The sequence below is a fragment of the Nyctereutes procyonoides genome, unplaced genomic scaffold, assembly GCF_905146905.1.
Source record: "Nyctereutes procyonoides isolate TBG_1078 unplaced genomic scaffold, NYPRO_anot_genome, whole genome shotgun sequence".
Lineage (NCBI taxonomy): Eukaryota > Metazoa > Chordata > Mammalia > Carnivora > Canidae > Nyctereutes > Nyctereutes procyonoides.
The window spans coordinates 2,438,879-2,455,390 of NW_026575158.1; the positions used below are offsets into that span (position 1 = coordinate 2,438,879).

At 35.7% G+C, this 16,512-nt stretch overlaps 1 protein-coding gene across 5 annotated transcripts in view; it reads right to left on the minus strand.

Moving 5' to 3' along the window:
- Positions 1-16,512, minus strand: part of ROBO2 (roundabout guidance receptor 2) — a 581,315-nt gene that overhangs the window by 165,984 nt on the left and 398,819 nt on the right. For all 5 annotated transcript variants that reach the window (XM_055313854.1, XM_055313852.1, XM_055313851.1 and 2 more), the window contains exons 3-4: positions 12,810-12,967; positions 9,958-10,078 (exon numbers count right to left, since the gene is read on the minus strand). In XM_055313854.1, coding sequence (XP_055169829.1) covers positions 9,958-10,078; positions 12,810-12,967 — 279 coding nt within the window. The remainder of the gene's footprint in view (positions 1-9,957; positions 10,079-12,809; positions 12,968-16,512) is intronic.

Below are 16,512 nucleotides of genomic sequence, written 5' to 3' on the forward strand. Positions count from 1 at the left end.
TCAGGCTTTGAGCTTGGTGGCTGGTAAACAGCCGCTTGGTTTCATCAGAAAAGGAGTGGGAGGTGAAGCTGTGATTGGCAAGATATGTAGGGCCTTACAGGCTAACTCAAGGAATATGAGCTTTGCCCTGAAAGTGAAAGAGAGCTGCTGGAGGATTTTAAGTAAAGAACCAACATTTTTGGGATCCCTGGGTGGCGCAGTGGTTTGGTGCCTGCCTTTGGCCCAGGGCGCGATCCTGGAGACCTGGGATCGAATCCCACATCGGGCTTCCGGTGCACGGAGACTGCTTCTCCCTCTGCCTGTGTCTCTGCCTCTCTCTCTCTCTCTCTGTGACTATCATAAATAAATAAAAATTAAAGAAAAAATTCCCTTTAAAAAAAAAAAAAGAACCAACATTTTTAATAACGTGAAAAAGACTGTGTTGGCAGACCTGTGAAAGATGAGCTAGAGAGAAATGTGAAGCAGTGAATTATGTCAAATGTTTCTTGTAAGAAATTATTTCAGCTTCGACTGATACAGTGGTTCTCTGGATATGGTAAAGGGGACAGAATGAAGAGATATCAGAACTGAGTGATCAATCAGCTGTGGGTATTGAAGAAGAAAAGTCTAGAAAGATCCTCAAGTTTCTATTTAGCAAATTGGAAGATTGGCAGGTAAAGTATGGATATGGTGTGTGTGTGTGTGTGTGTGTAGATCCTTTCATCACAAAAATTGTAGATATGAGAAAAGTGAATACCTTATGCTTATGCCATTGTTGGTCAGGTTTCTGTTACTTGAAGTTAAAAGCATTCTTAATTAAGAAGATGAAGGAGGCTACTTACATAATAGGAGGGAAAAAGAAAAAATTATGATACTGTGTGTAGATACAGAAAAAGCTCTTATATTTAAAAAGAAAAAATACAAAGGAATCAAAAGAAACTTCTTAAGCATGGGGAAGATATTTTATCAGAAATTAAATGCAAAGCTTCTTTTTTCAAAGTACTATCCTAAAATTATGCCTATTAAAATCAGAAACAAGATGGACATGCCAACATTAATAATCAATAAGAAAAAAGTGTGAGTATTGGGGAACATAATAATAATTTCGATAATTGCAGCAAAAAAAGAAAAAAAAGAACAACATAGGATCATTGTAGCAACACTGGTAGTATTAGAAAATGGGTGTGTTTAGGAAAAATCGTGGCAAATTCATACATTGCAAAATGAGTAAGTCATTAGAATGTTAAAGTTATGTTGTATCTATCTATCTGTCTATCATTTATCTAACATGGAAAACTTTCATGACATGATGCTAACTATAAAGTAAATTGTATAACAGTATGTGAGAGTAATTCCATTAAAACACACATGAATACTTTCAGGCAAAGTTTGTGTATGCTTCCTTTAACATGCTACCTGTCACAAAATTACAACATATGAGTGTAATTAATCCTAGGGCAAACTCGACATTAAACTTGTTACAAAACTAAAGTTGCTAAAAGCTGTCTCTTCATCCTGGGGACACTATCCTTGAGGGTTTTCTGGATATCACGTGTGTTCTAAGACTCCCTGTTTTTTTATGGAAACATGTGGAAGCACCTGATTTATAATTTCAAGAAGACATAGGATCCCCTGCTGCCCCGTTCTGATGAACTCAGCATGGGTGGACAACTTTGCAATGAACTTTCTCTATTCCCTTCTGCCCTCAAGCAGAGTCTAGTTGCCTAGCAACTAGATAACTGCAGTAGAGTATGTGGCATAGAATTATTGGAAGCCTAACATTGGCTCATGATGGAAAATGTAATTCAATTGATAAGAAAGAAAAAAAGAAAAAACAATGCAAAGAATAAGCCAGATAAATTCATTTGCATATATAGAGCACATGAAGATGGGTTTTATACTTGAGGATCTTTGGTTATACCTTCCAAAAAAATGACATTGACGTTTACTAATACATTAGAGTTTGGTCACGACTTTTAAAGTATTATTCTGGGAATTTCCATAGCACCCATTAGTAATTATCTCTAAATTGTATTATTCATTATTCCAATTGTTTTCTGCTAATTATACTAAAATCACCTTCTACCTCAATTTTAACTGCCTTCAAAAAACAGTATGTTAAAAACTGTAGATTTGCTTAACATTTATTTAAATGGAAATACATATTTTGTAAGAATTATTTTCCAGTATCCTTCACTAGACTTTATTTCCAGAAAAAATCTTAGAAACAGAAATATGAATATTAAAGACTAAAGAAGTTGTCCAGGAAGAAAATGTATTTTTGAAGGCTTTGCCTCTACCGTGGTTACTATTATCATAAGTCAAACACAAAGCCATGTCTCTTTCAGACACAAATTACAAAAGCTACAAGGAAATATCTTGGGGATTACTGTTTTGTGTCAAAATCATCTGCAAAGAAATATAAAGTTATAAGGATTAGAAAGCAAGTTGATAAGTAATCACATTCAATATCCATTAACGCCCATGAAGTTTGTACCCCATGAAGATTTGTACAATTAAAATAAACATATATGAAAACATCTTGAACTACTAAATAATGAGCAAACTTAATTTTGAGGCATGTAAAATAAGGTCACTGATTTTTCCATGTTATCACCTTATGTCTGATCACATATTGAAAAACAGAGGGGAGAAATCCCAAGGGCTGTTTTCTGACTGCTTATCAATTAGATTAGAGTCCCTCTGAATGGCCTGATCCCTAATTATATAGCCTCAAAGTGATCAGAGGCAATGTCTTTGCCAATGCAATTAACATTTTTTTTTAATGTGAGATTAACTGGATTTGAATCACCTGCATAACTTGTTTACAAGGTTAATCTCTCTTGAGACGGTAGTGTTGTTTGGCAGTGTGGTACTATGTAAAGTACAGCTTTCAAGTAGTCAGGTCAATTTAGTTTCAAATTGGCATTCTGGAAAATCTGACTCTGTGTATGGTTGTAATAAAATCAAATGCCAAGTCTCACTATAGTTATGTCAATAATGTTCAGAAAACAAAATGTTCACTTTAATACAAAATACGGTAAGTCTGAAATGTGGTTGCATAATATCTCTTGTTTCTTATTTATATGCTACAATGAAGGAAATTAAATCCCCAGTGAACAAATTTCTCTTTCAACTGCAGTCAGTCATTGAATATGACTGTAAAATTGGCAATGGCTGTATCCTGACAGCTATTACTAGGATGATCTTAACAATTTTTAAAATAAAGTTTGTTTGACATTATGAAAGTGGTATTGCAGCAGTAATTACATAGGTAGAGTCCTTTAAGTCCTATAAGACAAAAGCTATGCAATAAAAGGAGAGTAGAACTGACTACTGCTTATAAATCTTATCTTTACTTCAGTTGACCCAGAAGTACTTGCCACCCTATAGTGTCTGTTAAACTGGGAAGTCAGATGGCTAGTCTTAGTATGTCTATTTTTATTTAACTAGGCATGCATGAGGGGATGAGGTTATGATAGCCACTGAATGTGAATTATTGTGCCCTTCCAAAACAGACTGGATGATAATGATCAGTCTGTCTGAATGTGATTAAATAAATCCTGGCACATTAATTTCTTTTCTTGCCAAGAATTTTCTTTGTCTGAGAGAAACCATCCTGTGAAGCAAAAACAAACACAGGTAAATGTTTTCAGAGGGGAAAAATTGCTTCTCTCACCATATTTTAGAGGCAAAGTTTCAGGTTATTGCTGATAACATGATGCAAAAGGTCCCCTGGGAGCAGGCACATGTCTACTCATCTTACCACTTTAGGCACGTAGGAGGTGCTCAATAGATGTTTGTTAAACAAGGGAATGAATAAGAAATATTTTGCTGTTCTAAAGTATGAAAGTTATTATTATTTAAAAGATAATGCTCTTAATGATAATCTTGATTTTAATGACACCTCATATTTGGAATTCTTACATGAAGGCCACAGATTATATTTCCTAAGTTTTGGTCCTAAGATATCTTCTCTCATAGCTTTGTCCCTTAGTATCTAAACTACACTCAGGCCACCACTAATAATCTCTCCTCTAATAACTGAAAACAACATCACCAGCCCCATCCTCTGGGGTTTCCCAATTTGATTACCCTACCATGAAAACCATCAATTGACACGGAGATTCCAATAGTCCTTCTAGAGAACAGCAATTAAATATGACTGAACAACGATAGATCATTTGTCATTTGAAGAAAGCCTCCAGTGCAAAAGAACAATGTAGGGATGGGGGTAGAGAGGAAGTCAGAAGAAATAAAAGCAGGATGCATCACAAGAAAATTTTATTTGAAAAAAGGGGTAATTAAAATCCTAAGATGCAAGATAATTTAAATTATCCATGAAACAAGAACAGAATATTGTAAGTAAGGAAGAATGAAAGAAAAGAAAGACCTGGACGGTTTCACATCAAATTAACAAATACATGTTTCACATGTAAACCGAATAAAAAAGATGGGAGAGGATAACTCACTGAATTATTTAGATAGAGTTTTTAGATGATAATTGCTCATCAAGTCCAGCCAGTAAAGGAACAAAGTACCAAACCAAGGCATGGTATTGAAACATTTCAGGACAGTGAAATAAAGATAGAATACTAAAACACGGAAAAGAAAAAGGAAAGAAAGAAAACTGCTCACATAGGAATCAGAAGCACAACAGACTTCTCAAAGCTGAATGATTTGGGAGTGGCGATTTTAATATTCTGAGTAAAGTTTTTTAAAACTAGAATTTTATAACTAGCCAAAAGATCAATTAAGTCTCAGAAACGATACATGTACTTTGCCCTGAAATTTGCTCTAGGCTCCAGTCAAATAGAAGGTAGGAGAGAAACACTCTTCTGAAATAGGAGCCAACCAGGACAGAAACAAATGCAGGGTGGAGGAAACAAGGAATCCAGCATGTGAAAGAAGGGGAAATAAGTATCAGCATGAGCTTCTGGAGTAGATCTACATGGCATCGAGCCCAGTCAGACGAGCAGGAGGTCTGAGGCCCTCAGGACGGCTGTGGCAAGGGTGGACTCAAGGGCTAAGTAGAATATAGAAGATTTTAAACCTTCTGGTAGAGATTTCAAGAATTCATGACAAATTTAGACAAATGTAAGTGAAAGGAAAAAAATGGGTTTATTACTAACTCAAAGAGCAAGTAAGTGCCAGAAAAGAAATGCCATCATAATAGCATAACACTAAACTTGCAGTCCATATTTACATGGTTATATTAACTCATATTCTGACTCTTAATATAACCAATGTCACTAGAGCCAATATACTGAAGGATAGTAAAAAGGGAAAGTGGAGGTGAGAAGGTGAGGAAGGGGATATAAGTGGACCAAATCATCAGCATACAAATAAGAAGTCAAAATAATGTATAAAAATGAAGAGTAAGGACAGATTTAGAAATATGGAAAGAAAGCCCAGAAGAAAAAGATAAAGCAGGCTTGTAGAAATGCTCAAAGATGAGGAATTTGTATGTGTGTGTGTTGGAAGGAGGGTAGGGATAGATATTTCTGTATTTCATTATAAGTTTAGTAATACTTCTAATGTCTGTTAGAAGTGTAACACATGAAACCTTTTTTTAAGATCTTTTTTTTTTCATGGATTACTTTGATAAGCATTTAAAAATCATTTGGGGGGGGCAGCGGGCACCTGGATGGCTCAGTCAGTTAGGTGTCTGACTTCAGCTCAGGAAATAATCTCTGGGTCCTGGGATTGAGCCCCATGTTGGGCTCTGTACTCAGTGGGGAGTCTGCTTGTCCCTCTGTCCCTTCCCCTGCCCACACATGCACGCCACACACATGCTTTTTCTCTCAAATAAATAAAATCTTAAATGAATGAATGAATAAATAAATAAATAAAAATCATTTGGAAAAAATTTGTTATTTTTAAGTGATAATTAAATTTTGGATAACAGCCCAAACTTACTTATAATTAGAAATTTAATTATATAACTCAATTATAGCTTCTCTGACCTCAGGATCTTTAGAACTTAATAAATATATGTATAGTGCTAGGGTGTATTCTTTATGAAGGCATCGGAGTGTGCCATAAAGTTTGGTGTCCATTAACACTATGATGCCTACTTCTTAAATTTAGATTTGGTATTGCCGGCTTAACTAAGCTGTTATGTATGGCCAACAAATATTAAAAAACAACCAGAATAAATGATTCATGGAGTACAGCAGAGTAATGTTTTGAAAATGAAGTTACATTGACCATGTCTTTGTCTAAATAGATTTTTAACATATAAGCTGTAATTTTCAACCTAAAAAAAATTCTAGGTCCAAGTCCATTTACTAGGGAATCAAAACACTTGCAGATAGATGGCTCTTGTGTTAGCAAAGACCTGTTACTCCTTTTGCTGTTTTTCTTGCTATTTATAAGTCAATTATATTTTTAGAACAATTAATACTGCCAATTACTTTTTCTATATAACACATTTTAAAGTAAAGATGGAGTTGCAAAGGACAAATAAACATTTTCTGTAGCTACAGAGTGGGTTCAGTAGGCAAATTTATTAAAGCAGAATTGCTGCTACATGAAAATAAATGAGAGGGGGGAGGCGTAAAACATAACCAGTTACACTTGTATAAACTCGTGGTCAGAAATAATAATATCTGACAATTATGAAATATAAAGAAGTTTATTAGGAAACATATACTGGACACAAGGGCACCAAAATAAAATAAGGAAGTCCCCACTGTTCATAGCACACTAGTTATTTTCTCTAAGAATTGAGCAAAGTACATAGATCTTCTCATGCAATCCTTGTCACATCCTTGATTTGGACAATCACTACTGTTTTTATACTTTAACTTCTGGGTTTGGATGTTGTTTTCTTATCAGTAACGGAGATTTTAGCGTTTTGTTTCAACTTAATATTGTACTTATAACCCCTTAGGTCAGTTCTGAATAGTTTACACCATCAGATAAATGTTCCCAGCTTCTTGAATCAATTCTTCCAGAGGTACTGCCACTAGACAAATTCAATCTTTCTGGCTTACAGCTATTTTCAAAATAATTTAAAAGTTCCCCTGTAACTCCTGACAGACTTAAGGATCTCCTGTAGTTCTCATCATGTCCTTAGGGAACATAGGGTGAATATTTCATAACACAGTCACATTTTGGTAAGTCTAATTGCTTGGGTAATGACATTAAACCTTTCAATTTCCTTCTGAAGGCAGTATGTATTGCTTTAATGCAACAGTTTTCTGTTCCAGAGCTTATGGCAGTTATAGAAAAATAGTAATGAGTGTTTCTTTAAATAGAACAGCTGTACTTGTGGGTTTTCACTGCTAATGTTCAGTGGCCACTAATTTCATATCTTACCAGTCAAAACTGTATTTTATTCATTATGGAGTGAAAGACATTTGAGATTCTTAAGGCTGACTGCATGAAATTTAAGGGCAAACTGATACTCATCTGAGCTCTGCAGGACAGAAATCTACGTGCATACTTGGAACAATTTTATTTTTACTATTCAATTCCTTTAATGAACTATGGGATTTCTCCTGGTTTTGTCATTTGGGATTTCAAGCTGCTAAGTATCCATAAGGAACATTACCAGAGATTACTTGGTACTCAGAGTGATTGAAAAGAGAGGTCTGCACTTGGGTATGTATTCACAAAGCACACTGTAATGCTCTAAATGTAACGGGAATCATAATATGGCTCTTTTGCATGTGGCACCCCCATTATACCATGGGATGGCACATCTTAAACTGTAGAAGAAGTTTCTTTCAGAACATATGCAGGATTCTGATGCTACCCTCAAATGTTCTGGAGTAATGACCAGCAATAAGACCTTATCCTAATATATAGAACCAGAAGAATATTTTGCTGGCACAAAAAAGTAATTTAAAAACACACTTGTCTCTTGTGTTTTTTTCTTATTTTAAATCACATAATATGGGATGCCTGGGTGGCTGAGTCTGTTGGGTGTTTGACTCCTGATTTTGGCTCAAGTCATAACGTCAGGGTCGTGAAACTGAGCCCCATGTGGGACTCCATGCTCACCAGAGTCTGCTGGTCTGCTGGAGACTCTCTTCCTCCCTTTTACCCTCCCCTTGCTCACACACGCTTCCTATCTCTCCCTCAAAAGATAAATAAATAAAACCTTAAAAAAATCGCATAGTATCAATAGTCAAATCTTTTAAGATGCAGATAGATACACACATACGTGTATGTGTATCCACACAGACAGTTAAAGGGGGTTTCTTCTTTTTTTTTTTCCTTTTAATTTTTATTTATTTATGATAGTCACACACACACACACACAGAGAGAGGCAGAGACACAGGCAGAGGGAGAAGCAGGCTCCATGCACCAGGAGCCCGATGTGGGATTCGATCCCGGGTCTCCAGGATCGCGCCCCGGGTCAAAGGCAGGCGCCAAACCGCTGCGCCACCCAGGCATCCCTAAAGGGGGTTTCAAAGACTTCCAAAGGAATGTTTCATTTTCCAGTATCTTTAGGATCCCTATTTTCCCTAATTTTTCTGCCATTGTATTTCTTTTTCAATTTTCCACAGCTGTCCTACACTAATTTCCTATTTTTTTACAACATCTTTATTATCCCCCATTTTCTCCTTCCTAATGCTTTCTCCACAATTTCTCTGATACAGATCTATCAAGTTTTTTTTTTTAAATAGGCTCCACCCTGGGCCCCACAAAGTGGGGCTTGAAGTCATAACCCTGAGATCAAGACCTGAGCTGGTATCAAGAGTCTGACACTTAACCAACTGCCACTCAGATGACCCCAGATCTAATCAATTTTAGCCTATTTATCATATGACTCCACTGAAGAGTCCCTTATTTCATAAATCTGGAGAAACATGAATATCATAGCAATTATGTAGAGAGGTGGAGGGACTCTTTTTAAGGAAGGCTCCATCTCTGCGAGTCACCATTTACTTACTTTCCATATTATGCCTCTGAATAAGCCAAAGAAGCTCTGTTTCCACTTCAAGAGGGAAGCAAGAAAGTTAATCATTCTCTGAGTTTGGTCTTAGGCCCCAAACACCTGTTAACACCTAAGAAAAGCTAGATCCCAAACATGTTCCAGGACATTAGCTTCAAACAAACTTCGGCTGAGGCTGGCATCCATATCCTTGCCTTCAGTAATTTATGGAACAACACGCATTGTTCACCTGATACTTGCCTGTGGTTGACCCTGCCCTGATTCCTGGAGGAACACATAGCCTAGACTCTTTGCTAGTATAAACCCCTAGCCACAAGTGACAACGAAACTCACTCTTCTCTCCTTCCCAAGTCTCCCAGACACTTCAGTGTCTGTCACATTATTCAATATACTCTATTTTCACTTTTTATGGCTCACATTTGGTTTCTATCCTGTGTGAAGCCAAGAACCTTCTTGGCTGGTCATGTGGGACCTTCCCCTGAGTTCTTGGATCCAGCCTGCCTACATCAGCAAGATAGGTTTTTTTTTTTTTTTTTTCTAATTTTGATTACGTGTATGTATTTATGTGTGTGGGGGGGTGTGTGTGTGGGTGTAGCTAGCTAGTTTTTTTAATCATAGGTTAAACTGTAAATATTTCCAGTTGAAATTTTTTAAGTAGTAAACAAGTGAAATGTCTTTGCACTTGCAGTAATTAAAAGAAAACAAAAAACTTAACCTGTGTCTTGCACATAAAAGATACTTGATAAATACATCACAGTGGATAAATTTTAGAAAGAATATCTCAAACAGGTTTTGAGAAAGATCAAATTTTTGCATTCTGATAAAAGGCAAAATCATATAAATATATATTAATAAAGTAAATGAATTATTGTTTCAAAATTATATTTTTCTTCACATCAAAAATTTCATCGAAAGAACCAGAAAACAGACAAATCTAGTCCTTCACTATCACCATAAGTCATAAGTACCTGTCCCTATATGACTTATATTTATTTAGTATCAATAAATATATTTAACATAAAAGCAAAAGCATATATAAGTAGCAATATATAATTTAAAAGAGTTTTACCAAAGACAGTCAGCTCTGCTGGATCACTGTCTCTTTCTCCCACCATATTGGTGCCAACACAGGTATACATCCCTGCATCACTTTTCCTGGTATTGGAGATCATCAGCTTTCCACCACGGATCTGTTAAAATTAAAAAAAAAAAAAAAGGGAGGGAAAGAAAAGAAAATGAACAATAAAATAAACAGCAAAGAGAAGATGACTAAAAAGTAATTTTGAATATTTAAGCACATTTTTTTCCTAAAGGAAATAGCTCAGTGTGTAAGACAAAAAAACTCCCTTCCAATTTTGGCATCTGTATGTGTATTTTCTTCTCTTAACTTCTCTCTCAATATAAACCTCCATATTCCCTTTCTAGAAAATGTTTTTGGGCAGTGTATTTCTCTCTTGTCTGGTTCTATTTTGAGTCTCGTGACTGCTTCCATCAAATCCTAATGATGGGTCTTCACTCTGAAGTAGGCTGAATGAAATGCTATTGATATTTGTATCAGAAAGAAGCACTAGATACCTGCTTTTGGTAATATAATGAAATCCAACTGATGCAGAGGGATTCAACAAGCATTTACTGAGTACTTCTATGGGCTGGGCAATGTTCTATGTGCTTAAGATTTAGAAGCATACCAAATAGTAAAAAAATCTCTGCCATCATGGAGCTTAAATTTCAATTGTTAGCATTAATTATATATGTCTCATCTTGATTGTATTTATGAAATAATTTTTGAAGAGGAGGGCAGGTTGGATAAAAATAAATAATTTTTTTTAAATGATGAGAGTATGAGTTGATATAAATCATTGGCTTCTCATTGGTGATCCCTAATTGTTTTTTAAATGATAAGCATTTATTGACCAAATAAACCAATGTAATATGTTAAAATGTCTATTTGTAAAAGAGGATATTGAAACAGAATTAGGTTTTGAATATGTGTATCATCAACTCATGGCTTCTTTTCCAATTTTTTTCCTTGTATTTATATAATTCAAAAATCTTAACATTACAATGACTGAGTGTTCTTACAGAGATGGGAGATAAGAACATACTGGTTTCCTCTGTTCATCTTTATCTCATCGGCAAACAAAACCCATTTAAGTATGTTCTCAATGGATATATTTCAGGCTCTGAAACTTGTCATGTCACAGAAAGGGACTTTCAATGTTGTTTTTACATGGGAAGAAAAGCCCATCAACCTGTTCTTAATTATGTACAGGAGAGTGTAATAAACTGTAAGTTATAAAAATGGCCATGGAAGTCATTTCTCCTTCCCCTGAAGCTGAGTTTGGCAATATGACTTGACTAGACCAATGAAACTAAAGCAATGTTTCAGTAGAAGAAAAGTTTTCACAAATTAAGACTTGTCTTTCCTTGGAGCAGCTGGAATCCTGAGACCATCATGGGAACCAGTCTGAGCTGGCCCGCTGGAAAATTATAGGCCAAGAGAAGAATCAAGATGCTCAGCTCAGTGTTAAGTCAATTGCCAGACATGTGAATAAGATTACCCTAGATCATCCAGCTGCCAGCACATCTTTAAATAAGCCACAGAAGCACGAGAAAACCTAGCAAAGATCAGCCAAGCTGGCCCAGAATAAGGAATTGTCATTTTACACACAAAATCATAGGCTAAATAATATGGTTATTATAAGTCACTGTATTTTGTGGTGGTTTATTACAAAGCGAAAATTAAATGATGCAAACATGAGCTAAAAGCCCTTCAACATTGAATTTATTCCATCACCAGGAACACATTTTTAGGTTTGGCATCCAAGCACACTGAGAACCAAATTCTCCCTGCAACATAGATCCTCATGATGTCAAGAGCTCAAACCAGAATCACATGAATATATATTGTGATCTTTTACATGGCCTATCTGCTTCTATGTTATGATGTAACCACCATGCACACATAAAAAATAATCTTCATCTATGAGATACTTTTAAAGATAATAGACACTAGACTATATGGATTTTTTATAGAAATGGCACATTTGTTCAGTCCTGTGTGACATTATTTTAAGTAAAATATATTTATTCTCAATAACTGTATTGAACATTAGAATTATATTAAGAATAACATCAGAAGTTTGAAGCATATCTACTATTTCAGTGAACAGGTTCCTACAAGCATTCCAAACAAATGTTGAGTGGATCCTCAAAAAAAATAAAATAATTGTTTGCCATTACCCTTCTTTACCACTTTATGATGTTCTGGGTGTCTCATTTTGATATTAATCAAGTGATGAACCTAATCATCAATTTTCCTTGAAAGCAGACCATTTTTCTACAAAAGCGAAACTGCAGAACCAAAAAAGTCCTGTCTACTTTGATTTTACTTTGTAACTCTTACTTTTAAATGAATTCACATATAAAATTTTAGTTATACACATTAAATTTAAAAACTGGAAAATGTGCTTGAAGTACTCATTACCTCACATTATTTTCTCTTATATTTTGAAAATAGTGCAAAAAGAAATGTCTAGTGAATATGGCTTATGGCCATTTACTCTTTGTCACTCATGTACTGCACGATCAGTAGATGCATTGGAGATCTTAAAAAGAGCTAAGTCATCTTTGTGCTATAAATATATATTTACATATTCACATATATTTACATATCTATATATTTTCATATTCAGATTGGTGCAATTATTAATATATCATCTACACTTGATTTATATAATTTTGTCTCTTTGAAGCCTCATCTTAAAGTTTTAGTTCTTGGTTACTCTTTTCAGTCCTTTCAATACTGTGTGAATGGTAGTTATCATTCAATGCAGTTCTACAATTTTATTATCAATAAAATATATATCCATTTTAAGATGATATTTAATCTCTGTAGGCATTAATTTTTATTTAACTCACACTTATTCTTTCTTCCTTGTCATCAATTCGGACTTTGTCTTTTTTCCAGTAGATCGTGGGTTCTGGGTGTCCCCTGGGAGGTTGGCACTCCAGGATTGCAGGCTCTCCGGCTGCCACTACAACATCTGTGGGATTTTGCCGGAAGTCATCTCGTAACACTAAGAAAAACAATTGTAGTGAAAGAAAACTCAATGATAGGAACTTTAGCTTTCTCTTACAAAAGGTAACTTCAAGTCTTACTGTGTTCTAATAAAAATTGAATATTTACTGAGAACATAGCCATGCCTATATTAAAACATTTTAGGGCCAAATTAAATGTTCAACAGGGCAATGGCTGACTATATGACCATGCATCTGTGCTATCAAATCTGATTTAAAAAATAAGGAAAGTCTAAGGAAAATAAGAAATACTCATGATATGGTTTTGAGATTTGACACGCAAGGTACAAAATTGTTTATGCAGCATAATCCCATTTTCTCTAGAGAAAAAGCATAAATATATCTCTCTATATAAAAACACTAAATAAATTGTCAAGTTATACTTAAAACCCCAAAACAAGTCATATGCATATGGTCTGTGAGCATGTGTGCATGTAAGTCTGGGAGGGGAAGTGGGGTGAACACTTTCTGAGAACACCCTTTCTCATGACATGAATATGGACAAGATCCACACTGTTTTCATTATACGTCAGAAGCTAGACTCATTGTTCACCCTGCAACGCACTAGCACCCACATCCACAGGGCTACATTTTCATTCTCTGTGAATCTCCACCTGCCAAGCGACATCTGGGCAGCGTGACATCCAGAGCAGAGATATCCCTTATAGCAGTTTGACCAGTCTGAATTTCCCCTCCTTTCATTAGGAGAACAGCAGGTTGGACCTCCATTGTAACCTCCGAAAATCTGGCAGGCCTGGCTCTCCAAATGTCACCTATCTATCTGTGTGTGCTTTTCTTCTGCTGGCAAGATGAAAAGCCTAGAGAAATGACTTGGCCCTATCTGATTGCAAAATGTTGGTTTCTTTAGCAAATAAGGGCTATGACCATTTCAGGGAGAAACATTCAAAAAAGTAGTTGAGGTCAGGAATATACCATATGCCTCAATTGCCTATGCTTTTTCTAACTGCCTTGACTTTCCTGTTCCTTTATATTCCAACACTGACAAGTTTGTTTCCTAAGTGTATTGAAGGGCAACATACACACACACACATACACACACTCAAACACATGCACAGAGAAACATAAGCACATACAGTGTATTATATCTATGTATATACATAAATTGGTCAAGCTGTTTGAAATCAAAATTAGGCAGCTTCTGCTAGCCCGTTATGTAAATCATCTGCTACAAATGTGGATTAGGTCAAAGCAACTGCCTTTGGTGTCCTTTAATGAGACCTGCTTCAGCACTCTGCTCCTTTGTTGGGCAGAGTCTCTGGGTTAATTGTCATTCTCCAAATAAATAAAAATTCCCTGGCCTGAAAATAGCTCCAAGGGGACAAGTGAGTGACTTTTAGGGCTTTTCTGCTCTTGTCTCTTGCAGCACATCCTTTAACAGGGGTTTCCATCTTAATGAAGTCATGGCCTTTACTAGATTAAAGAACCTTGTCTCCTATTGAAGGAACAGTAAGAAAGAATCCAGCACAAATTGCTCACTCGCAGTTTATAAGCTGATTAATTTACTGCTTTTGCTGCTAAGGAAATGTGTTCCATTTTAGCATGGTGAACTGCACATTTTTTGGTTCTCTTGTCTCACTGGCAAGAGAGGTGCAATTTATATGCATAAGGATTTGCTCTGAATGGGCTGAGAGAAGTGTGGGTTTAAATATCACACTCAGGCAGGGAGGATAGGAAAGGGTTAACATTGTGGTTCCCTTTTGCAGGTAAATCCTCCTGGGAAAGCTAGCTGGTGACTCATTTATATTCTAAATACGGAACAGCTGCCTATTTATGCAATGTTAAGACATGCAAAAATATGGTAACAGAGTGGTGAGCACCCCTACAATATCCGGTACTGGCAACAAATGGTGTTTTGGCAGGCCCTCAATCTGTTCCAAAATGACACATCTGGCCAGTTGAAGGACCTTCTCTAGAACTGGTATCCTAACAAGTGACATGCCAAAAAGCCTCTGCTCAAATGGTACTTAAGACCATTGCAAATCATTCAGAAACACAGTGTTACATCAATTTGCAACAAGCCAAATTAAGGAAAAAAAAAAAAAAAGGTCCTTTGACACGGAGGACAAAAAGGAGAAAAATATCATGACAAACTAAGGACTGCTACTCTTAAACAATATAACATGTGTTTATGGCATTCACAAAAAAGAAAATGACTCCAATTTGCAAATGAAGCCAAGAAATCTAACATCAACTGTAATTTTAGGCTTTCAGACTATTCACCCAGAGAGTGGGGTGAGATAATAGTATAATTGGTACTGTACCCTCTTCAACTGGTAAAATGCTCTTTGGGGTTTGTATAGCATTCAGTTAATTCATTTTTTGCTTAGTGATACCATTTCTTTTACTTTAAGTCTTTGGGGTAATAAAATGGATTTCTTCTTTCTCTCAAATAAAACATTCAGGGGAAACACATCCTTTTCATCAGATCCTAGCACAGAATACGGGAAACTTATTCTTAGGGAAAAGTAAAGCCATTTTTACTCTTCTCAGACTAAAAAAAAAAAGGATAGGTCTGTTGTCATATTTGCTTACATTTTTCTGAGGTTTGTATATACATTCATTAATATAAGCGAAGTAAAATGAAATAATATCTATGGTTTCCATTTCTTGTGCTAATTTTTCATTCCTGTCTCAGATTTTGCCCTATACTAAAGTATTTTCTATAGTAAAGAAGTTATGCATTTTGGATGAAGGAGTAAAATGGTCTTGTAGAAAAGCAAAGCAAGTCCAATTAAGTCTGTATTTTTTTCTTCTAAGCCCCTATTGTAGAAAGAATTGCGAGCTACATTTTCGATGTGACTTGACAAGTAAGCCAAAGCAAAGGTACACAGCAATATGTGTAATCACTAAAGCTCCAAACAGGTCTTTAAGTAGAGTGAAAAGAAATAAACCTGATTAATTGAGAAAAGAATCTGGTTACAATGACAAAAGCTTAGAGGGCAGTGGTAAGTTATGCTTTATAGAAAGAAAAGAGGTATAAATAGGTATACGCTTTTGATATACATTTGCTGGTGGGGCTAAACTTAGACTACAAGCATTCAAATCACCATGGGGGGTGGGGGTGGAAATCTCATTGGTTAGGACCTGAATATTCATATCTGTCTATGAGCTGAAAACCACAAATGAGATTTCACCTCGCTCGTCCTATCTAGATTGGGTTTGCATTCTTTTTACATTGACATGCACGGTGACTTAGAAAGTTATTCTGGAAGATCCGAAAGTTCTGAATTACTTGTGTAATTTATCAAAATTTATCAAAATATCGTTTATAGTCATGACATAAAGATTTCTAACAAATTAATTCAATTTTCCAGGAACATATTGAACACAACAATGTGCTTGTCACTGATCTATAAAATGGTTAAGAAATATAAAACAAGAATGACATGGTAATAACTGTGGTAAGTTTTTTCTCTAATATCCCTCAATAATCCATCTCTCTGGGCGGTTATTCTCATGTGTAATCTCCTCCCTTTTACTGTGGCCTGGACCTAGTGACCTGCCTTGACTGAATAGTTTCTTG